This window comes from Anoplophora glabripennis, unplaced genomic scaffold (genome assembly GCF_000390285.2).
Source record: "Anoplophora glabripennis isolate ALB-LARVAE unplaced genomic scaffold, Agla_2.0 scaffold55, whole genome shotgun sequence".
NCBI lineage: Eukaryota > Metazoa > Arthropoda > Insecta > Coleoptera > Cerambycidae > Anoplophora > Anoplophora glabripennis.
The window spans coordinates 559,066-585,092 of record NW_019416774.1 but is presented as its reverse complement, the minus strand read 5'-3'; the positions used below and the strand labels follow the sequence as shown (position 1 = coordinate 585,092).

General features: G+C 31.8%; 1 protein-coding gene across 1 annotated transcript in view; it reads right to left on the bottom strand.

Annotated features, from left to right (window-relative positions):
- Window positions 1-18,140, bottom strand: part of LOC108906056 (chaoptin-like) — a 104,584-nt gene extending 86,444 nt beyond the window's left edge. The window contains exon 1 of the mRNA XM_018709197.1: window positions 17,969-18,140. Within this exon, the coding sequence (XP_018564713.1) occupies window positions 17,969-18,140 (172 nt within the window). The remainder of the gene's footprint in view (window positions 1-17,968) is intronic.
- Window positions 18,141-26,027: the final 7,887 nt, after the last annotated feature.

The following is a 26,027-nucleotide window of genomic DNA, read 5'->3' as shown; positions in this document are numbered from 1 at the left end:
ACTACTCTATTCTTCTATCAAACGAAAATGCCATGCTCCAATTTACACAAAACCATTTATTTTTAGGTACAGTTCTAACAATAAGTAACATGTAGGTATATAATCAAATAAATAATCCAAAATATTTTAAAAAGAAACAATAAAAATAGTTGTATCTTTAATAGGTCAGTACCATTATATATTTATATTTCCTACAATAGTTCAAATCAAATTACTTATTTGAAAATATTTTCCTCTGGTAATTAAATAATACATAACAAACCCTAATTTGTTTTCTTTAAGGAGTCAACGCTTGCTATGCGTATGCTTGCGTTAACTTGTATTTTTCGTATTTTTTTCACTGTTCTTTGCATATACATACAGGACTACATTTCAAACAACAATATTTCGATTGTTAATAGTAATGAGAACGCATTCTATGAAAACAAACCCGATTCTTCTACCGCTATTTGTAGCAGCGTATTCGCTTCCTGGAGCGGGGGACTTCGTGATTCATTACGGAACAAAATAAGGGTCCAATGTTAGATTTGTCCATTAACATGTCTTGAGTTAATTCCAAACAATTCTCCCGATTTCCACGGGACAAGGGATAGTCTCTAATGTAGCTAATTAAGGAGTTCCAATTCATTTACAACGGTACCAGTTAATGTGTGAATACGGAAATTAGCCTTGAACTGATTTAGTTAATGTACAGGGCGTATTTAATTGAAGAAGCACAAACGTTACCATATAATGTCTAGGCCAAGATATGAGAGGTACAGAATATTTCAATTTTGTCTGTAATTATGAATCATAAGGTCTATTATCTCTATTAGCACAATTTTCTATATCACAGAATATTTAACAAATGTGAATTGACATAATAATTTCATTAAATTTATAAACAGTTTAGAAAGTTATAGAAATATATATTTTTTATTGATTTATTCAATTCTTTAAAGCAAAATAACATTTGCCTGAGAATTCGTCTAAAGTAATATTTATCTTTTGAAAACGTTACAATTTAACCATTTCATTGTTTGACTCCACATCTAGTAATAGTGCCAGCTGAGATGAATTAAATTTAAATTACCATTACGATTCAGCACTATCCTATCTGACATAATTTCCTTAAATCATGTCACTCCGAGAAAAGCGATGGTAGTGTTGAATTTAAATGACATCCTGGACCCAATACTGAATTTCATTTGAGCTCGTGGAAGGCAGTTATTTTAGTTGTTTTAAAATAACTAAAACCTGTTAAATAATACTGATAAAAGCGTAGTTTGTTAAAATTGACAAACCATAATTTGATAACCTGTTTTTTAGTTGTTTACTCCAATTTAAAACATGATGCCTATAGGTAAGAAGTAATTTCTTCAAAACAAATATTAACCAAAAGGAATTCAAATAAGACTAAAAAAATCATACCGTTGGCGAAATGAAAAATTCTGTTTTATTTGTGACCTAAATTCCGGCTTGTATCCGGTGTTCTTTTAGAGAATTTCTCTCGAATGAAATTGAGTATTAATCTTCTCAGTTCTCAGCAGAGATGTCTCGGATATCAAATTGTTTCCCTATTTCCGCTTTCAAACTTAGTTTCATTTAATACCCCCATAATCTGTGATCAATAATCGTTTATCGTTCATAAATAAGTTATGACACAAATAAAGATGTTCGCGATGGCTTAACCGATGCTTAAACATTAATTCTTACGTAACGATTATTGCTTAGTGTAAAATTTCCATGTTAATTAATTGATAAAAGCAAGCTAGCAATTGGCAGAAGGTACAGTAATTTGTGTCGGTAATAACTTTTATGACTAACCCAGAATGACTCGTGTCGTGTTGATACTTTAATTTTGCTTAGCACCACTGAAAAGACATGGTTCTTTTCAAAGTCATCTTCCGTAGATATGAACATTGAATTTACTGAAATATACTATATATGTTATGGACCAGCTGATTAATGCGGGCATTATTAATAATGTGCGAGCATTATGAATAATGTCTAGCTCTATCGGGCTATATACATTTTGTACCATCTAATTTGCAATTTTGTCACATGCGGAAAAAATAAAATAAAACCTAATTAAGGAAACTCTTTCAGTCAAACCGTTTTATAATACAATACAAACAAAAAGTTTGCATTTTGTTACAAATTACAGTTGTTACAAACATGGCAATACATAACAGTGGATCAATTTCGGAGAATTTAACTGAAGCTAATTAGTTAGGCCTATGTATTTAATTTTATATATTTAAATATACATTTTGTACTATTAATCTGTCAACCATGGCTAATGAATTAATCCAAAACATTTTTCAAAAATTAAATCCCGCTACTAACCGTACTTATAAATATCAAAACCATATCCTACGCCTACGTATGTTGCGTGCAGCTGAATATATTAATCAATAATATCTAATAACCTGCATGTCATCCGTAAAATTAGTACTTAAAAAAGAAATATTTTTTTAATAGACGAATATTATTAAGATAAATGATGACATTTATGATATGTTCGCATGCGTTTTAATATTTTTTATGTTAAATCCTATAAAGGTTCTGAAACAAGTTATATTATATTTTTCGAATACAAAGTAAATATTAAACTAGAAGCTAGAAACGATTTATCGTTCAACAAGTTGCGAAAAAAGTAAAGTTGTTCGGTGTTTTGCTTTCACAAGGTGGCATGTCGCATTAGAGTTAACAAGAGCAACATAAGAAATACGATATAAGAATTTGTTTTAAGCAGAAAATTCTTATATGCATTTTTCGAAGAAACTGAAAATTTAAAATGTACATGAAAAATAAGTAGAAACAAATGTAGATTTAACTGTTAACATTAATTTTTATGTTAATGTAACTAAGACTTGTTTTAAGCCTTTATGAAATATTTATAAAATACTCTATATTTTCAAGTATTTATTCCCAATTTCAGGCAATACGTAGCGTTTAAACAAAGTTAACAAACACTCGCGATGTAAGAAAATTTCCTAACCAAACATTTTCGCGTGTATACAAGGCGCTGCTGCTACTGCATTTTGTCGCATCTCCCCGTAAATTAAAAGTATTTCTACAAATTCATTATATACGTTTATAAATGGCGGGATATCCAGTACAACCATTGAAGTAAGAGGGCAGGACTGTACTTAAATTTAGTAAAACTTTTATAAGAGGTGTTTGGTAAAATGAGCAATTTTTAATAGTTCTAAAATTTGTTAAAAAAAAAAAGTTTAGGTTGTTCCAGACCCAAATTTGTTGTACGTATTGTGCACAGGTATCAAGAATTTGGCACTGTAGAAAGTAGACATATAATAAACGTCTTCAGGTGTCTAATGAAGGTGCCCCTTTAGCTTGGGGGGTAAACATTCAATTCAAATTTCTTGGATAATTTTTAAAAATATAATTCAAATAATCCTATTTTGTTTCTGACTTATTTAACAACGGTTTCCAAAAAAAAAGTAGAGGAATAGTAAATATTCTCTACCCTTTCATACCAATTTTAACAAAATAGTAAAAAACAATTGCTCTGCAGACTTTTTAATTAAAATAAAAAACTACGTGCATTCCTAAATACCAATAGAAACTAACTTCCGTTAATTACTGTTATATCAACTTTTCTCCATGTTAGTTAGATTTCGGTTGAATGGCTTTGGTGGATTCAAATAAACCAGACTTTCGTGCCGAGAGCCACGGAATTTTAAAACAGTCGCAATACATTTAAACTTTTTCCCAAGGCTTGACTAACAGTTATGGATCCCAAATTTTTGCGGGTTACTAAATTTATTGTCGCTTAATTTAACGTTGCTCTTAAATAAGTTATACAGGGTGTAACGGATGCTGATGGCTAAACTTCAGGGGGTTATTATACAAGTAATTTTCAACAAAAAAGTAGTATAAGATTTTTTTGGAAAGTTGATAGTTGCTCTTTTATTTAACATTATTTGATTTCAAAAAATTTTGTGCCTTTTTTCATAAAAACAAAAATATCTCTGTTATTCTTACAGCCACAACAAATTTAAACATACCGTCGGAAAGAGCGTTAAATTTACTACAAGATGAGCATATATGAGTGTTTAAAAAATCTTCTATACCAGGTGCTGTAAAAATTTAAATGTAATAATTGTGAAATAAGCAAAATTAGTGGTATCTCCTTATTGGTGGTAACGCCAAATATTTGTTAATGAGGACGTGTTTTTTCTTCAGCAAAAACTACTGTATTTAGTAAGCTTTTCAACGATATATTAAATTTGCTATTTTTTTTTGGCAACAATATCAAGGGCAAAGGTAATAAAACCGTAAAAATCGAAAATACACAAACTTTATAGTACTTACTTGATTTTTATTTTAAGACTGTTTTTTAAATTAAAGTAACAAAATTGTTGAAAAAATTATTTATAACTTGGTAACATATTTACAATGACTTAATAATTTTTAATGATAAGGGTGAAGGTTGTTCCTTCTGAGACTTCTGTGAAATGACGTATGCGAAATTCTCCCAAGTTGTATTGCTGCCCTGCCCGTACTTTTAATGTGGGAGTTTCTTCAAAAAGCGCTGTTATAATTTGGTCTTGATGACGATTTACTCGATCGGCATTTAAATGATGATGTCCTGCAACACTCCCTGTTTCTCCCAAAACCATTAATGTAGTTACAAAAGTTTTTCTGTTTGGAATGCGTCTTTCAGGATAGCGGCGAGAATATTCTGCAACTGCTGCTCTAGAATTTCCATTGCAAACACCATACACAAATAAAATATCTCGATACTCGGTATTTGTGGAAAAACGTGGCATCTTCAATTTAGATACATAAGTAATCAACAAGAACACTAAAGTAATTTTATGACTTTCGACAGTTGTGTCAATATTGTTTTTCACAGCCGCCTTGGCATTTATCTATTTAACACGTTTGTAACAATATTTCGGATTATAGGAGAAAAAGGGAGATTTTAAAAAAACAGCTTTTTGAACAAACTCCCACAATAAATACACGCATGTAGTAATACGAACAGACTTAAAATAAAAATAAAGTACTATAAAGTTTGTGCATTTTCGATTTTTACGGTTTTACTACCTCTGCCCTTGATATTGTTGCCAAAAAAAAATAGCAAACTCACAAGTTGATACTCGTATATCGTTGAAAAGCTTACTAAATACAGTAGTTTTTGCTGAAGAAAAAACACGTCCTCATTAACAAATTTTTGGCGTTACCACCAATAAGGAGATACCACTAATTTTGCTCATTTCACAATTATTACAATTAACTTTTTACAGCACCTGGTATAGAAGATTTTTTTAAACTCATATATGCTCACCTTGTAGTAAATTTAACGCTCTTTCCGATGGTACGTCTAAATATGATGTGGCTGTAAGAATAATAGAGATATTTATGTTTTTATGAAAAAAGTCACAAAATATTTTGAAATCAAAAAATGTTAAATAAAAGAGCAACTATTAACTTTCCAAAAAAATCTTATAATACTTTTTTGTTGAAAATTACTTGTATAATAACCCCCTGAAGTTTGGCCATCAGCATCCGTTACACCCTGTATAATTTCCGGCACTAGCCATTAAAAATTAAATAATGGTTTGTCACATTAATGATGAGTGACTTGTTTCAGTCGTCTCTTTTGCTTAAAATTTTGAGTGTTATATTTTATATATTACGTAATTTCAACCTCCAGCAAATATTCAATATTTTAGTCACATTTAAATTATTTTAGTAGCTGAATTTATTAAAAGGGGAGAAAAATTGTTTTTAAATTCAGAAAATGCAAATAAAATTAATTATAATTCGATTTTTTTAGCAGTCGTCATTTTTGTCACATGTTGTAAACTATAAGTTTTCTAGAGGCTTACATTTTAGGTTATATTATGATAAAATGAATAATGGCTAGGAACTTAAATAATAAAGCAAATGCAGGTTAAAAAATCAAAATTAATTTTAAATAAAATATAAGTTTGACGAAGTTTGTTTTGGGGAGAAAGGGAAACCAAAAATAGTATTTGTTCTGACAGATGTCAACCAATAGGAATGATGAAGGCACTTTGAAACTGCTTCTTTGTAGGCTTTGTGGACTATATACATGGAAACATTGCTTTGGTCGCGGCGCATTCGCCATTTTCTCGAATGTTATAGGCTAGAAAAACATATTTTTAACAAAAATAATACATAATAGCAACGTCTATTATTATATTAGAGTTGATATGTCCATAAGGTAATAAATACCTACCCATTTAACATTCCTATGCATTACTAATAAATAAAAAGAATGCTAACTGCGATAAAATAAATAATGGCTGGGAATTTAAATAATAAAGGCAAAGGCAGGTTTAAATACCAAAATTAATTTTAAATATAATATAAGTTTGACCAAGTTTGTTTTGGGGAGAATGTAAAACCAAAAATAGTGAGTGTTTTGACAGATGTCAACCAGTAGGAGTGATAAAGACACTTTGAAGTTTAGATAGTACTAGTAATATAAAATTGAATTCAGTATATGAGATAAGAAAAACATCAAAATTTTGAATTGAAAAATTTAAATAAATCAATCGTTAGCTTGTCACACAAGATATTATTTATTTTTCAAAATACAGTAGATGATAATAAAAAAGTAAATGAAATTCCACTTTGATGAAATTATTAATTCAGGTCAAATTAACTTTTAATACGTTTTTTATTATTTCAATTGATTAATAAACAGCCTTACCCAGAATCTCACCATGAGGTAAAATTTCTCATTGTCACAAAATTCATACAGTTTTAAAACTGAATAGAGACCTTCTTTCCATATTATCAGACCAGTTATGAACTAAATTGAAAACATATGCTGATATGAGCAGGCGCCCAACTAAGAAGAAAAGAAGTCTGCTGGGTAGAAAACGAAGAAGAGCTTAAACCAAGCAAGTTAATAAAGGAAAATATACTCACTCAAAATTATAACAATATAGAAACAGAAAATGGGAAATTAGCGGCATTAGTGCCAATCGTCAGTTGATGCATTACAAATTCCCGACTAGTCTCAAATTTCACGTTATTTAATCTTGCTGCGATAACAGTCGGGGCACAATTAGTACAACCGGTAACAATTAACTGGATTAATTAGTGATTCGCAGTTGAAACTAGCTTAAAAAAATATTTAACCACTTAATATAGAGAAAATGAGGATGGCAATTAAATGAAGCATCAGTTGAAAATTAATTTTCAGAAAATAACTTCTCTTTTGATACTCTGTATAATAAATTATTTAGAAACTTATTAGGTATAAATAGTAATGTACTTAAAATATGAAAAATAAATGATGTACTGATCACCTAATCAAATAATAATTTATAATTTAACAAATTAAAGGAAGATATAAACGCGGTTATATTGAATCACCGCATACCGAAAATGTGCGTTTAATTATTTGATATTGGGCTAATTCCGAAACATTAACTTTTTTTTCCCCGGATATAATTTATTATCCAGCTCGACCTACCCGTCCAAAACAAATGTAAAGCGACAATGTAGCAATTTTAGGAGGTTCATTAACAGGCGCTTCATTTTTTTGTTTGCCTCTTTCCGTAATTTTCTACGCGCGGCAATATTAACGGCCGTATATAAATAAAAAAAGGCCCCTACTAGATCGTAATTAACTTGCAAATGCGACACAAAACATTCGAAACGCTGCTAAAACAATTGGGCAAATGAAGCAATAAAGTGTGCAAAACACAATCGTAAATGTAACGCGTTGAATCCTGGCGGCGTGTAGCCGAGACGTATAAGGTCACTAGATTGGGATCCGTCGGTGCTGCGAGCGACCGCAAACACACCACTATGGACTGTAGAAACATGGAACATATGCATACTGCCTTACACGTTGCCCGGCCAACTCGTTCCCTTACCACTAATCTACAACAGGAAGTGGACTGAAATAATGCTGCTTCATGATCAGGAAAATACCTCCGTGTCCTCACTTACAATCCAGATAAATGGCTTTATATGGACTCTTCTCGGTTTCCGCTCTATTAAATAACTCCTGGAAAATACCCACTTAAAAGCACTAAATTTCGCGTAATAACTGCGATTACGCTGTTTACACTCGTTAGTAAACCTGGACTAAATCATATTTATGGCCGACGGCTGGCCATTCGAAAAACAGAAAAGATAATTGAATGCAGGTGAGACTGCTAAAATATGACCTCTGAACTAGAAATTATTGAGTTAATAAGTAGTTTTTTTATACAGGGTGTTTCAGAAAGACCTCCCGTAAATACAGGGGGTGATAGTACGATAAAAAATAAGAATTTTTTGTCTTATGAACTATTTGTCTATCTCCTCTTGTTTTCGAGATACAGAGCGACAAACAAAATACATTTGTTATTCCGGGGTTTTTAAGGATGCCAAATACGCTGGTTCAATTATTTTTTGGATATTTCATAGAGGGTGCTAATTATGCTACATTCCTATTACATTTTAAGTTATAATTTTTTTAAAGTTAGGTTTTTTACTATTCGGGCTCCAATTTATTATGTAAAAAAACACTTTTAATTGAACTCTTACAATACTACGGTATAATAAATAAGTGACTTTTCTCAAAGCAGGCTTATGTCAAATCTTATTGATGGATGTCTCATAAACAACGCATACATTCTTAGTAATATTTTAAACTCTAATTAACCTTATATAAAAATTTTAGTGATTGTTAGTGACTGTAGTTAGTAATGACTAATTACAGTCCCAAAAATTTTGATATAAAGTTAATTAGAGTTTGAAATATTACTAAAAATGTATGCGTTGTTTATGAGACATTCATCAATAAGTTTTGACACAAGCCTACCTTGAGAAAAGTCACTTATTTTATACACCGTAATATTGTAAGACTTAAAAGTCTTTTTTTTTCGAAAACCGTCCATATTAGAAAGTTCTAACAAGAGTACATTATTTTTAGAAAATAAAACTATACATTAGAAATTGGAGCCCGAACGGTAAAAAACTTAACCTCAAAAAAATTAGAACTTAAAATAGAAATGTAGCACAACTAGCGCCCTCTATGAAATATATAAAAAATAATTAGACTAGTGTATTTGGCATCCTTAAAAACTCCGGAATGCCAATTTTCATAGAAATATTTCGCAGCGTTTGGAAACTTTCGTAAAAATTCTATTTAAATAATTTTATTTTGTCGCTTTGTATCTCGAAAACTAGAGGAGATATATATAGTTCATAAAACCAAAAATGTTTAGTTTTTGTCGTACTATACTTCCTGTATTTATGGGAGGCCTTTCTGAAACACCCTGTATATAACAAATTCATTATATCTTCTTGTATTAAGAACAAATAAAATATAAATCGTAACTACTGCAATTACATTATAAATATTGACCAAAAATAACAACTATTCTTAAGCAATATATTGGGAACTGCATGAATTATTTTAATTATAATAATATATGAAGAATAATTTCCAATGACATTGTTTGTTCTAGTTCCAATCGAAGTATATTGTCTTTTACTTCAATTTCTGATAGTTCCCCTATGAGTATTATTCTTGTAGTATTCCAACTTTTCCTAATTTGAAGTTTTATGTGCCAAAAAATATAGGCGGACTTAATGAGCCTATCTTTTTAAAGATTGTGCTTCAACATTTCTAAACCATTATGCTATTTATTTAAATTATTTCCAAAGATAAGTACGTTTCTTCATATGCGGAAAATGAGCCGAACTTGCCCAATTTTTAAGAAAGACAACAATAGTAAGTCTGAAAAATATCGTCCCATTACTATAACCCATAATCCTTCAAAAGTGTTCGAAATTCCTATATAACATCTCTTTTGCCTCAGGTAAAGCGGCAACTTCTTCCAGGTGACCAAGAAGAATAGTTACCAAGATGATAAGATTTACAAAATTTTTCTAAAGCTTTTGATCGATCGGACTTTCCAATGTACATATATCTAATCTTTTCAATTTTTTACTTATTTATTACTGATAAAACTGACAGTGGAATAACATGATTTCCGATCGACAGATTCAACGCTAATCTGAAGTGCCACAAGGATTAGTCGTCGGCCCTATCATGTTTGAAAATTTTGTAAACGATAGTTTATTGGGTCTAAACTATAATGTCCATCTTATGCTGATGATTTTAACTTATACTTGTAATTTGCTTCGGTCAGATCTAGATGAAATTCTTCATTGGTGAAATACGAATTTATTACCTCTAAGCTTCTTATAGTGTAGTTCGATGTCCTTCACTAGGTAGACTAGTCTTATTATATAGTACGCAATTGTACTATTGATGATAATAATTTATAATTAATTAAAAATACGCATCAATAGTAATCAGTAATACAGAAACAATAATTTATTTACAGGAACTAAAGCAATGTTGTTATTGTTTAATGCATTTGATGTCTCGAAATTAGTATTGGTTATGACGTTTCTGAAAGTTCATGCAAGATTGAAAACCCAAGTACTGTTTTGGAATCAGGAATGGTCGATGATGTTCAATTTTTTAGTCAAAATTTCATTTGAAAAGGGTATAGACTATCACCTTGATTTAGTTCTCTCTTTCTAAGACACAGTGCAATACAAAATACAAAAGGTCCTCTCAATAACTGAAGTCCTTAGATAGTTGCCGCTGCTGCCAATTCGCACCAAGACAAAAAAACAGCAATAGTATAAACGGAAATCAATATTTAATACACGCGAACTGAAGAAATTGCAATTTAATTCCTGCGACACCGCAATCAAATAACCAGTAATGTAAAATAGCATTTCCTGACAAATATTACTCACTCATTGACTGATTTATGTTCGCATCTATTGAGAAAGTGATAAACTTTCATTTATTTTGTGTGAAACAATTAGCAGCGTGAAAAATGGATTTCCTTTAGTTTCTCGTTATATCGTGACAGGTGTAATATATCACGAAAATCATACGATTTTAAGGGCAGTTACCGAGGGGTCAAGCAGAATTAATACGTCGTATTATATGAAGATGGGTCGTACATTACGATCGGCAAAACGAACACGTTTGCCTAAGCGGAAATATAGCAATAAATTTCGTATATGGTGTATATCTGCGCCCGAGGATCGCTTAAATTGGAAAATATAAAATTGAAAATCATTGTAAAATTTCGGTACGTAGGCTTACACTGGCCCATAAATTATTTCCTTGTACGATCCCCATGCACTCTAGTGGAATAATTGGTAACGGTAGTGTAAAAATAACGCGATATCGAAGATACGTTCTATAGTTTATTGTGCACTTAAACTGGGTGGCATTTAAATTTTAACGGCGTTCAGTTATATCCCATAAATTGGCACTTTAACAATAAAGGATTCCGGAATTACGGTCTAAATAAATCGGCAAATAGCTCAAGTTGGAGCCTGGATTAAATTCAGTTTACGACGGCCTTTGATTGACTTGTAATTGATAGTTGCGTTTCAAAACTTTACCTATGTACACTTTTGATAATAGCCGAGACGTGTTTGTTAACAAAAAAGAACCATTTAACAGATGATTTAAAATGTAAACAATATTAAATTTATTCAATATTATAATGCACTAATGTTAGAGTCTTTAATAAAAAAAAAACGAATACTTTGACTAGCTCTATTAATTTTGCTTTTACGATGAAATGTTAATGTTTCCTATCGCGAATTCCCAAATAAATTAACCTATGACATTCGTGTTGCTAGGCAAAATTTTGAGAATAACCTTCTGGTCCAAAAGCATTATACAAGTATACTAGAAGTCAAAACTGTCAAAACTCCTATGGTCAAAAAATCCGATGGATCTTTTTCTGCCATTGATCTAGAAGCTGCTGAAGTGCTCTCGAACATGTTCCAATCAGTATTTTGTGTTGAACCCTTTGGACCTTTCCCCATTTACCAAATCCACCTGTTGAAAATTCTTTAGAAAATATTTTCATTTCTGAAGAAGTGGTATTAAAACGTCTAAACCGGTTTCGTATACTGATTCCTCTCCCGGTCTAGATGAGATAGCTGCAAACATTTTAAAGACCTCTGCAATAGCCCTTGCGAAGCCTCTATCATTCATAATGCAAACTTCTTCAAGAACGGTCCATCTTCAAGAACATAATGGAATATGGGGCCCATTACTTGCCTGGATAGATAGTTTCCTCACAAACCGAACATTTTCAGTACTAGTTGACAAATCACATTCGGAATCTCAAGTAGTTCTTTCTGGGGTAGCTCAAGGTTCTGTTCTGGGACCAGTCCTATTTTTGATATATACAGCCGACCTCTCAATAAAGTTCAAATACAAAGATATTTGGGAATGCACTGCAAGATCATCAGACTCTACAAGATGATATTATTTTCATCGAGCACTGATTGGCTCATCCCTCTGAATTTAAATAAGTGTACTGTTATACATATTAGTACAAATAATCCCAAGTTAACACAAGGCCAGCTTATAATAATTGTCGAAAACCAGAAGGATGTAGTAATGTAATTTTGATGTAGTAATCTATTCCAGTCTCATTAGATTGGGACACATGGAAATGATTTAATATACACTAACGTTTCTCTCAGTATAAGTACATTGTATAAATTATGTAATGGCCTGGGAACTTCTGCATTTGCAAATATTTACCTTAAGTTCAAAAATAGAGAAAGAGCGGATGGAAAATTCAATTATCTGTTCTCTACTAACTGTATCGCATTTGTTAACACCATAATGTACAATAAACTGCGTTGAGGATGTAATTTTAAACCTTATTATAATTTTCAGGAAAATAGAGGGTATAATGTTTTAAAATTGCTTTTTGTGATTTATTTTTTATATCTACAGTTAGGATATTTTACACTTGGGGAAAATAAAGGTTATATGATATCTACGGACTTGCCGCATACTTTTGCTTAACATTATGTTGGATACTTTATTATTTTTATTTCTTTACTGTTTGCGTGCCCACTTTACGACTTTGCGTTTTTTGGAAGATTTAGGTGTTTACGTACAAAAATAATATACTCTTAAGGATAATACAGGCTTTTTATTGGAAATGCTTTCAAGTGCGATTTTCAGAGATATGAACATTACACTTATGTTGTTGTTGTTTTTGTTGAAAATATTTATTGTCATTAAAGATATTTATTATTTTATATGCGTTCTAAGAATTAATGGGGTTTTTGCCACTTTTTCAAATATTTACATAAAATAAAACAATGTGGCAATATATGCCTTAATTGTGCCATCTGTCAATAGGAAGCTCAAGTAAAACCTCATACCACTGTCCAACTTTTATTTGGTAAGGGACGTGGTGTGAAATGCTATTTTTACGGTAATGGAGTTTTCTGTAATAATAACATAGTCTAGTATGTTGAAAGTATATTTGAGTTGAGTATGTTTTACTCGAAATCCATAAGGGTTATTACACAGCTTTAACTTCACAAGAAATAAAAAAAACTTTAAAAACAAATTACGGATCATAATATTTAATTTAAATAATCAAAAGTGTATATACAAAAATGTTATTGGATGGCGAAAACGATGAGAATTTAGAGAGATTTACACCCTGTATGTGATTTAAGAACTTCTGGTCCGTTTGTGTACTTTAAAAACATATTAAATATTTAGTAGTTAAAAAATTCCAAAATTAATCAATGTGTTCGGAATTAAAGAAAAATAACTGACGAATAAGTTTCATTCCAATACTGTACATTATTTTTCTCCATATTGTTTGTTTAATTAACATAAGGTAAATTACATTTCGAATAAAATTAGCGGGTATTCCTCTGAAAATATTCTTCGTGTTGCTGACAAGCTTTGAATTATTTAGCTATACAAGGCGTCATTAATGCATATAATCGGGAATTATAATTATCATCGTTATGTCTTACTCCAGATTCACTTTTAACGCTGATGAGCGAAATTCGAGAGTGGAAATTATCAATTTTTCGTAGTAGCTACCAGCTGCTGTCACACGTAATTTTCGACCGTTTTTAATTACTAAAACATGCGCCATTAGCACTTTCCGTCGTCAAAGTTAAATTTAAATTGACTGAATTAATGAATGTGCCCTTAAAGTTACTCCAAGGAACTTATTTAAATTCTCATAGGATATTTGATACTTCTACTAAGCTTTAGCTAATGAGTTCTATGCAGTGTGTATAAGATAACTATACTGTATACGAAAAATTTTGCCAAACATTAAATTTGGGCCTCTCAATGAAATTAATATATTTCGTAGCTGTTTCTAAAAGTCACCACCGAATTGACACATAATTTCGAACCACAGCAATTATTGATAATCACACGACTGCAAATTGTGAATGTTTAGAATAATTAAAAATTTCTGCATGTTTCCTGAAACCTTTGCCAACTGCCTTTGCCTGACAATCACATGTAACCATATCCAAAAGATTTTAGACAGTTTTAGATGTCTAGATGTCTGGGAGGTTATTTCAGGGATAACTTAATTACATGTAGCATATCTTTTGGAGCGATACAACTAAATTTAAGACAAACTCCATTTGTAACATGTTTAACCATCGGTATTAAAACGTGTATAGCTAAAACAAAACAGTTGTCAGCTTCTTTGTTGAAGACGTGTTTGTACTTACAATTTCGCAAAGAAAAACAAAAGCGAACATCAACATACGAGACATAGGCGAGCTCCGAAGGAAATGACTTTATCGCCGCATTTTGGGGTGGTGTAACAATGTATTCGGTTTCTTGGCAGTGCCTAGTAATGAATAAGTTGCAGAAAACCTCCACTGAAAGACTTTAATTAAGTTCGGTTTGTTTTAATACAAAGGTAACAGGAAAATTGAGAATAAAAGTGTACCCGAAATTTATAAATGCAGAAATCTGCCGCTATATTACAATTTAATAACAGAGGTTTGTGACTTTTATATTAGAAAGATTTTATTCCCAGGGGATATAGACAACTTAGTTGGTTTAGTAGTCGGGAACCACGTTGTGTCAGAGCTCATGCAAAGAACTTTGAATTTAGTAAATTAAGTGTGTAGGTCAATCCGGCGGAGAAGACACAACCTGGCTGGGATGGGGAAACTTCATAATAGGTGAAAAACCCATCAAACTATCATGAAACTATTTGGGGTTGATGTTAGATGTGAGGCTTAAATGGAATGCGTATCTGGCAAATATAATAGACGAGGTGAATCGATGGTTAATAGGAAAATCTATAATTAAACCCAGGAAAAAATCTGTGATTGAACCCAGGCATGTCCGCCTCGATTGTGAGACCCTTCTTTATGGTGAAGTAGTCTACGGTTAAAAAAATTCTCAAATACTTCCAATAGTTAATTAACAATAATTATCGTTATAAAAAAGCTATCTTGGGGAAAAGAGTCGTAGGGGATTTTTTTTGTTCCAAATTACCCTAAGAATAAGCTATATTTCATGAAAAAAGAGCGAATTTCCGAGCGGCTTTGCCTGACCTTGGGACAATTTATTTAACGCACGTTCTACTTTGTAAGTTGGTGAAATATGACTTTAGGTACCTTAAATTGTGGGTAATTTAATTGCCTACAACATGAAATAACTAATTTTCTGATAGGTCATCTAGATTATCACGGGTAGTTAAAAAAGTGAAAAACACGTAATATTGCCATTTTGCGTCATGTATTTCAACTTAGTTTTTTGATATTATTATTCTACATACCTTTCCCCGTCATAAAATGCAATAAAATTTCTACTAATAATTTTTTTTCCTTCAAATTTTAATTTGACTAGACTATAAGAGTTACGGTGCGGCGTCCTCCAATAGCTGTCGTAAAAATAGTATGAGCTACTGTGATCGAAAGCAAGAATATCATTTTACCATATCGGGAGTAACGTATGAATGATGGCACCTTATAGCAAGAGGTGTTCCAAGATTATGAATGCGTTAATAACAGAATTAATGTAAAATCGACTTATTGTTCAATTATTAATGATATAAAAATCGTGTTTTATTAACTTGTTTATTTATGTTGTTTATTTATATCCTTTTTTTTGTTTTATTTTATTGTTTGTTTTTGCAATTCCCGCAAGGCTGTACTGTACAACTTACCACACCTAAAATAGTGTGTGTGTGTGTGTAACTTGTACTGCACTATAGTAGATAATAGCTATTTATTGTATAAGTAGCATTTTATCCATGCAAGAATGTAGTAGAGAACGTAGTTCGAGCTTTTAATATTCTTAAGTGGTTAAAAGGCAATTAAAACGAATGCAATACAGTGTTTCAAGTCACAATCGTATTTGTGGAGAGAATTATTGGAGTTTCATAAAAAAATACTCGCCCGACTTGATATTTCTTACTGGTACTCAATGAAACTTGGTAACTTGGTAGGTTTCGTTATTATTTAAAACAGATAGATACAGTTCTATCTGAATTTGGTAAAAATGCAAGAAATTAATTGTGTTCCTGTGGCTGTTTTTGAAGAAGCTCAAGAAGCAATTTCCCATTTATTGCCAGCGAAATCCAGGCAACATTACGAAAAAATGTTCGTCGAATTTAACGAATGGAGGGAAAACGGAGAGTAATGACAATAAATGAAGAAGTCATGCTGTCGTATTTTTTAAATTTCAAGAAAAAATATACAATTTCATGTATGTGGTCGAAGTATTCGATGTTGAAGGCTACTATAAGAGTCTTCAAAAATATAAATATTGGAAAATATAACAAGCTTACTTCTTATTTGAAGAGTGAATCTAGAGGAAACAAAGCAAAAAAAAACTTTAGTATTGGAAAAAGCACATATTGAAGAATTTTGGAGTGGCGCTTCCGATAAAGAATATTTAATGATTATGGTATTTAATATCCCTTTACCTTTTACATGTTGTTAGGTATATAGTGAACTTTGAATTATTTTAGGTTGCTCTAATAATGGGGGTTTCTGGGCCTGTCGATGCTGCGAATTGACAAATTTGAAAATTACTGACGTCCTGGTTGGCAGTTACCTACTTGTTTAATTTACAATTATAGAAGAAGGATTTTGCGCGTGAATGCTGTTGAAATATGCAGAAAATATATTTCTCTGCGCCCAATTGGCCTAATAAAGACAGATTCTTTTAAGATACATCAATCAAAAATGTACTTCTCAGACTGTTGAAATCAACACATTGGCGAAGGTACCTTCATTCCTGAATATGGCAAATCCAGAAATATATACTGGCCATTGTATGAGGCGTACTTCAACAACTTTGTTGGCCAATAAAGGTGCTGATCTTACAACCATCAAACAGCATGGTGGATGGAAGAACTCCTATGTGGCAGAAAGTTATGTTGAGGAGTCTATATCTAACAAACTTGATATTGCAAGGAAAGTCCAAGGAAAATATAGCTATTCCTTACAAGAAGAGACATCCGTAACTTCTGTAAATTCTTCACAAACTTCGGCAGATGTTATGCGTTCCGAAAATGATAACAACAATGTTAGGATTGTTATTAACGGAAAGGAAGTTAAATGTGATAAAACAAAAACGAAATCTCTATTACTTTAAATGTAAATGTTAATAAGTAAATAAATTAAATTTGGTTTATTTATTATTTATTATTTTTTATTATTCTACTGGTGCAATAAAGTAGCTTTATTCCACTAGTAGATAAAGTATCACTTTAGACGGTTCATATGTGTGGATAAAAGTCCTATTCTGGCTAAAATATATTTAAAATATTTCATCTAAGATACACAAGTCATTACCCACAGGCCCCGCTTAAAGAAACATGATCGCGAAATTCAATTCCACGTGGTTTACTGCATCTGAAGCATGGAAAACAGTTTTCCATATTTCGCCCTGTTATTTACTTTTCCAATCCATGTCGCATCTTATATCCACAAAATAACTAAACGGCACTCCGCCCGGGGCCTATTTCTGAATCGACGGATGCAAAGTGGGCCGATCTGACCTTTCAAATTGCGCTAAACTCATCCGCCGAGTTCCGACCGAATAACTAATGCGTGTATCTGACAAAGCCCGGCTTCCGTAACGGTAGCTGTGACACATACAATTTCTACTTACTTGGGAACTTGTAAAACGGCACCGACAGGCAACTGACGCTGTGAATAGTTCTGGCACTGAGGTCATGTTGGTCCGGGGAGCACGTACACATTGAGTTAAAGCCGCAATTGTTCGACTGCAGGCCGTAACACCGAACTATCTGGACAATTAGCACTATCCATACCAGAAGCATTGTACCTGAAAGAAAATTAGAACAATTAAAAGGCTTAATGATATCCGCAATTACGCCTGAAGCATGGGCCGCTCTATTAGATTCCTGCACCCGGAAATTGGGTCAGTTCTTTAAACTACTGGCTGAATTACTCCTGAGCTTATTAAATTTGTAAAACTGCTGTAAAATACTTAAGGAGGGATGGCGGATGCAAATCTTAAAACTTTGTGAATCTTAAAACAAGTAAACTTGACGAGTCCTTTGATAAAATGCCACCCGATGTTGTTGATTTGCTGCAAAATCGGCCGACTCAAGAGCCACAAGAAAAATACAGTCGGCCGACAATGTTTCCACCAATTATATCCAAGTCTGTATGGGGCTTAAGGAAGCATTTCAAATACGTAAATGTATACAGAGTGTTGTTGTTAAGAATGAAATTCAGTATCAAGCAATAAATACAAGGTAAGAACTCTTTATTAGACGCTGGTTCAGTTTTCATATGCTTAATCAGCTATATCCTTTGTATTTTCCAAAGCAACATTGAGTATTGCTGTCAATTTAAAGAATATTTCCTAAATCTTTGGTTCATATTTTCCTTTTTTTTTAAGTACAATCGTTGCAGATATAACTGGGGTAGAATGTTGCGGAATATCCCCGTACATTATTATGTCAGTTTATGGTAAGCATACGTTAAGGAAAACCAACATTTTTGCAGTAATCTCATTTGGTGCATTCCACCCGACTCAATAAACAATGGAACGCGTCAGGGAAATGTAACTACGATAATCATATTTCAAAGTAGAGATGCTTGGGTTACCACTCCTATGTTATTAGTATGTATGCATACACACAATCAATAGTAACCAATCTAGACTTCTCACCGACAATGGGAAATTCGATGAATAACAGTGATGCTCGGCATACTTGTAAGCCTAATTTATTAACTAATCCTGACAGGAAATATAACAGTAACAATGAGTTTGACGTTTCAATGCCATACCGAATCCTTTAAATATTTAGGTAGTCTAAGAATACACAGTTATAAATTAGTTGTCTTTTATTAGATTAATGGCGATTTTTCCTATTATTCTTCTACGTAATTGGGTTTTTTGCTACCTATGAAACAATACATCACAAAACCATAGTGTTTGTATTAAATTTGTGATGATTTTTCTTCAATAATCTAATTTTATATTGTAAAGCATACAAAATTTTGTACATGTGCAAAATTTCATTCAAGATTCTTTAAACGTTTATAATATATTATAAAGAAACCATCTCTGTTGTTCAACTTTGAACACCATTGAAAACTACACTGAAAAAAAAAGTATTTGGATCAAATAAGCAGATAGTTTTAAATGGAATTATTTGCCGTAAATGTTATTTTATACTTTCGTCAAACTATGTGAAATATTTGCTGTAATCTATACTTTTTTTATATTATTTGTAAATATATAATATAGTTTAGAAATTTATTATTTCGGACTTTGCTACAATATCTTTTACAGTTCATCATAAACCGCAAAACATATTTGATTCAAAACTACCAGTTTCTTAATACATATGTAATATTTATGTATATTTAAAATTTTGTATTAATGCAGGAAATATTCAAGACGAATGTAGCATATTATAATCAAACTGATGTTTTCTTGAAAGAAAATTGTAGCATGTCACAGAATGACGTAGGTGGGAAGTAGCACGATAGATGGAGCCACTTACGGTATCTGTATACACATCTCCTTGTGAGTAACGACAATAAAGCAGCTGGATCGATCTAAAGACATATTGATGAGGCCCTTCAATAAGTCCCAAAGCGACCTATGTCTGGTTGGTTAAACTTACAAACGATCCTAGCTGTTGTACTAGGACTACTAGGTGTTTTGTGAGTTTGAAAAAACATATTTTTTATTACTGAGAAATAGTGATGTCAAATACAGTTACTTATCTTGGGTACTCGTTACTTTGTATTCGTTACTGAGTACGGTTACATGTATAGTCCGGCCGGCACGATATGCGGCTTTTTTTCTACTCCGACTTCCCGAGTTCCCGCAAAAGTCAACCACACGCTCGAAATACCCTACATTGTCAATATTAGCAAATAAACTTTTATCCATCGTGGCTACATCTGTTCCAAGTGAACGTATATTCTCTAAGGCAGGTCAAATAATAACAGAAAGACGCAATAATAGATTTTTAAAATCCAAGTATGTAAACAAAATCATTTTTCTTAACTGCAACGATTTTTTGTTTATTCATAAAACTTTGTAGTAGTAGGCATTCGCACAAAACAGTAAATAGTTTTGAATTGATAAATTACGTTATTTGTTATTTTGCATATTTATTTTTTCGTTAGGTATTTCTATTTTTAATAATAAATTTAGAAAATAATTATTTATTTAAATGTTATTAAATATATAAATAATTTAAGTTTTGTATGTTTATATATTATTTACGTTCTTCAATAGGTATCTACAATGCTGCAGCAAACTACGAATTAAATAATTACATTGATTAATTACTGATTAAATATATTTTATAGCTGTTTAATTAAATGTCAACAAAAAGGTATTTCATCTTAAGTAACGATTCCATAGGTTGACGACTACGCGACTACTTTTTCCATGCTATATTCGTCGAATGAGTACATGATAAATATTCCGAGACCCGATACAAAATATTGTATCTATGAGCCAAATCTGAAATCCACGCGTTCAGTAAATATTCCGAACCAAGTCCGAGTATTACCGATTATCGTGATTACATGTATCGAAACTTGGAGAAGAATCTTTATGAAAAAAAGCGCAGAATTTTTTGAAATCAAAAAATGTTAAATAAAAGAGCAACTATCAACTTTCCAAAAAATCTTATAATACTTTTTTGTTGAAAATTACTTGTATAATAACCCCCTGAAGTTTGGCCATCAGCATCCGTTACACCCTGTATAATACAAAACATGTTTCTATAAAATCTATGTAGTCATAAAATTAAGAATAAAATTCGTTTAACCGTAAGTATCAAATTTATTTTAAATGCAGCCTATTTTTAAAGTAAGAAATTATATTTCTGGGTAGAAATTTAAAGTATTTAAGTAAATAAATAACTTTCTTGAAAGAAGAAAATATTTTCCTGCGTGCAATATCTTAAAATCAAATGTTACATTTGAAGAAGAAATTGTTTTCTGCGTGTAAGCATTTTAGGCCCCATGAAGTTTTTTGCATAAAACCTACTTAGCAACTGTCTCTCAAAACACTTTGTACTTCGAAACTAAAAAAAAATCAACGTTCCATTGGGTGAAATTAAAGAACCTCCCAGTGCACTACTATATTTAAAACTGGACCGTACCCAGTCTATATTGCAAAGGGACATAAAATAATTTGTTTTCCTTTAGAGTAGTAAATTATATAAGGAAACTTTCGGACCGGTCTATATTGCGGGTGTATACACAGCGAGGTATTCCCCCAGTATTAATAAAATTCTTCTGAATCCAAGTTCCGATCGTGCGATTCACTGAACGCGATCTTCAAGTGCTACCATTGCTTTGTGCCTATGGCCGGTCACCAAGGAGCTTATTTCCAAACGTACAAGCCCGCAGGGAGACTCCCCGTGAATTATTAGCAGGCCGTCTTAAACCGCATCGAAATATCTACAGCCTTCCGCATCCTGATGTTCGGTGCGCTCCTCTCGTACCTTTCCTCTCAACTCCCAAAGGCGCAAGAGAAAAACAGAATTATAGATTTAAGGGATGCAGCCAGAGGATACAGCTCACTCCTACCTTGTTATGTAAAAACGCCGGGCATACATATGTAGGTAACTTCAAAGGATTTATTATTGAATTTTATATTCTGCTTTTAAGGTAAGGAGCTCTCTCTTTGTGGGCTCGCGTAATTACCTGTAAAAATAATTCATGCAAAAATTCATCGGCGAGAGGAATTTCAAGAGCTTTGCCGGAGCCGTCTTCGAAACTAGCTTGCGCGGAGTCGCGGCGGCTTTGGAAGAGACAAATTTCTCTCAAATAATCAAATACGAATAGACAACGTATTGTTAAAACAAATGCTTAGTTTGAACAGTGTGCTACTTACTAGTGGTACTTCTATCGAGATTTTTTAAAAGAGAAAAGCTGTTCAAAAAATGGGGCTAAGTAATTTAATCAAAATTAATTGTTCGAAATTATCACGCACGTTTCCAATGGCTAAAATTGTCCGTAGAATCTCAAACCGTTAAGGTCGCAGACGTTTCGAATTTTTCGTGAACATGCCAGAAATTTGGTCTGGAACACGGGACTGAGTTCTAAAATCTGAAAAAAAACCAGATTCCATATCGAAGAATAGTCTTCGAACTGGAGCAGGAGTATTCATTGCCTTTCCTGAAACTGTCTGTTTATTTAAATGGAATAAAGTTCTCAGGGTATATTGTATACGGCAGGTCCAAAAAGACTTAAAAACTAAATACCGTTTTTTTTAACTTTTACCATATACAGGGTGTCCCTGAAAGGGATGGACAACGCTTGACTACAGGTTCCTTGAATGGAAATAAGACAATTTAGCTTAACTTACCTATATACAAATATGCACGTCTACTGAGATATAGCCTTCTAAACACAGAACAGATAATCTAGTTTTTTTCAAATAATTTGAAAACTGTTTTTCTCAGATACTTCAAATTTGGTACACATATTGTTTTATATAACGGCAATGTAAATATAGAATTTGGTGAAAATACATATACAGGATGTTCTCTTTATAGTGTATATAGCCTGTGCGCCACTGGTTATCCCGTAACTTTTTTGTGTGTACGCCAATGATGACATAATTTATATTTTTAAAAATAAGCACTATTTTAGAAGATTTTTTTCCGCTCACTAAATTTTTATATCGTTTATGGATTTCGAGTAAAATTGGCATTTTTTAAACATTAAATAATATAAAATCAGTTTAAGATAATTAGAACAGTTTAGTACGAGCTGAACAAAGAAACAATTTCATAACAATAATTAAAAGGTTCAGTCTCAAGCGAGGTGTGAACTAATTTTATCTTAGTTTGTTTTTTATTGCAATTTATACTTTTGCTGAACAAACTGATATGTTATTAGATTTGGGTTATTGTGAAGGAAATTGTTGTGCTATTGTTTGAAAATGTGCTGAAATATTTCCTAATCGAAGAATTCCAAATAACAAAACATTTGCTAATGCGGAAAGACGCCTTCGTGAGACAAGACGTTTTTTTACCTGTAACATTAAATCCTGGAACTATTCAGCTGGAAGAACAAATTTTGGAAAGGGTCGAAGAAATTCCTCAAGTAAATACAAGGCGTTTAGCGGCGGAGATTGGCTTTCAAAAAGTTTCGTTAATAGAGTATTAAAAGACCAGTTATTACAGGTTACTATCCTAACAGGTTGATAGGTAGAGGAAAAATGCCCCTTTAAAATGGCCACCTCGATCCCCGGATCTAAACCCATGTAATTATTTCCTTTGAAAAGCGTCGAGGACCACAGTTTATAACTTTTCAATAAATACAGAAAACGAATAATGGGAAAGAATACAACATGAAATTAATGTTATGAGAGGTAATGCACAATTATTGGATAAAATTCATTTTAATTTTCGAAGAACTAATACTTTCGTTTAAGAACAAGGAAGTCACTTTGAGCATTTACTGTAATATTATCTTAATGTGATAATAAATATAAATTTAGGTTTATTTAAAATGTTAATGTTGACTTTCTTACATTATTAGTTGATATTGAGATATTTAAAATAATGTTGATTTTTATTTTATTGATTGATAATACTAAGACTAAAAATGTATAGTTATTTTTTTTTAATGTGACGTTTTTTCATTAATATTCCGTGCTTTGAGGCTGCAGTTATAAATTATTTTTTACAAATCGGAATATTTGCCTATATTTAATGTATAAAAATGTCAACTTTAGTCGAAATCCATAAACGATATCAAAATTTTGTAAGGGCAAAAAAATCTTCTAAAATAGTGCTTATTCTTAAAAATATAAATTCTGGCATCACTGGTGCACACACAAAAAAATTACGGGATAGCCAGTGGCGCACAGGCACCAAATTTTTTATTTACGTTGAACAAGTAACACTTAAAAATTACAATAAAATTACAACAAAATTGTGTAAAGGATATTTAAGATATTTACGAAGTAGCAATTTTTTTTACAAATGTTTAACACCCTTTATCTTGAAAACGAAGCATCTGTGGATCAATGTTTATATGAACTTTTTGTCTTAAGATCACTCAAATAATCGTCTGTTAATATTTTCTTCTTTCAAGAAAATTATTTATTTATTTAAATACTTTACATTTCTACACAGAGCGCAAGTGGCTCCATCTATCGTGCTACTTCCCACCTTCGCCATTCTGTGACCTGCTACAATTTTCTTTCAAGAAATCATAAGTTTGATTATAATATGCTACATTTGTCTTAAATAATTCCTAGATTAATACTAAATTTTAAATATATACATATATTTTAAGGAACTGGTAGTTTTGAAACAAATATGTTTGCAGTTTATAAATTTCAAAACTATAAAAGATTCTTGAATTAAATTATATATATTTACAAATAATATAAATTCTAGGAAAAATTATAGAATACAGCAAATATTTCACATAGTTTGACGAAAGTATATACATTTGAATAGAATAATAATTGTGGCAAATAATTCCATTCAAAACTATCTCCTCATTTTCCTCCTTTTTTTCAGTGCAGAATAATGATGTTGCACTGCTTAATTAAACAAACATAATTTTTTGTATGTATGTAAATAAATATGAAAGCATCGTAATAACCCCTTTATGAAAATCATTTCAAATGAATACGTGTCAGACAAGTTGTTTATTTTCCCTTAAATTGTCAGCAGCCAGGAAGCTATTCGGCTTGTGTACACACATTAAGGATATTGTAGTAACGCAATATATCTCTTCTAATATTTATATTAAAATATACAGTTACACTATATTTTACCTTGATTATTGGTTGTTAGCAGAGAGCGTAGTCGCATTTTAAGACCCTATTAACTCGGAATATAATGCGGACAGCCACAGAATTTCTCTCCTCTAGTTATGACACTTCTAACTAGAGGCTGTAAAGGCCTCTCAAAAATTTCAAACATCCTAGCACTTCAGCCGACTGCCTGTTCTTTATTATACTCACCACAATTCCCCTTATATCGCGGAGCATTCGATACTTGATTCTAGAGCATATTGTGTGTGCCCTTATTATCCTGGCTGGAATCGTGAGGAGGTACTGCGAATCGCGAATAATTTTACACGGTCGGTTACACGGAGTTTGCGCCTTATAAATTATTCACCATTTAATCTGAATTGTCTAGATTTTACAATTTAGAATGTTACAATTTAACGTCTCTTTTATTATTGACTTTGTGCTCTCGTACAAACTACTGACAGTTTTTCATAATTATAAATATAGTTTCAACGAACTGTATGTATTATAAATTTTGAGAAAAGTAAGATTTTGGAAAAATCTACGAATCATATAAATTAACTATACAATGTACCATATTAGTGAAAAACTAGACAACATATGAATTTAAGAAAAATGAGAGCAGGAACCATTGACCGCTCTATTAATGGTACGGTCGTTTTCTCACACCGATTGGAATTAAACTTATTCGGACATTTCCAAAATGTTGCTAGATTTATTGCGTAGCCTACCTTTAAGACTTCAGCTGAATGTGGGTTATGCATAACGAGACACCTCCGTATTTCACGTTAATGTTTGTAACTACATAAATCATTTGATAATGGGGAAGCTTCGGGATTTTCATCATGTTCCATTAACACAGCCGATCTTTGTTTGCGCTATTCAACTTACTGCTGAAGCTATTTAAAGTGAAAGAATTAGGTAAGATGATGAAATTTTA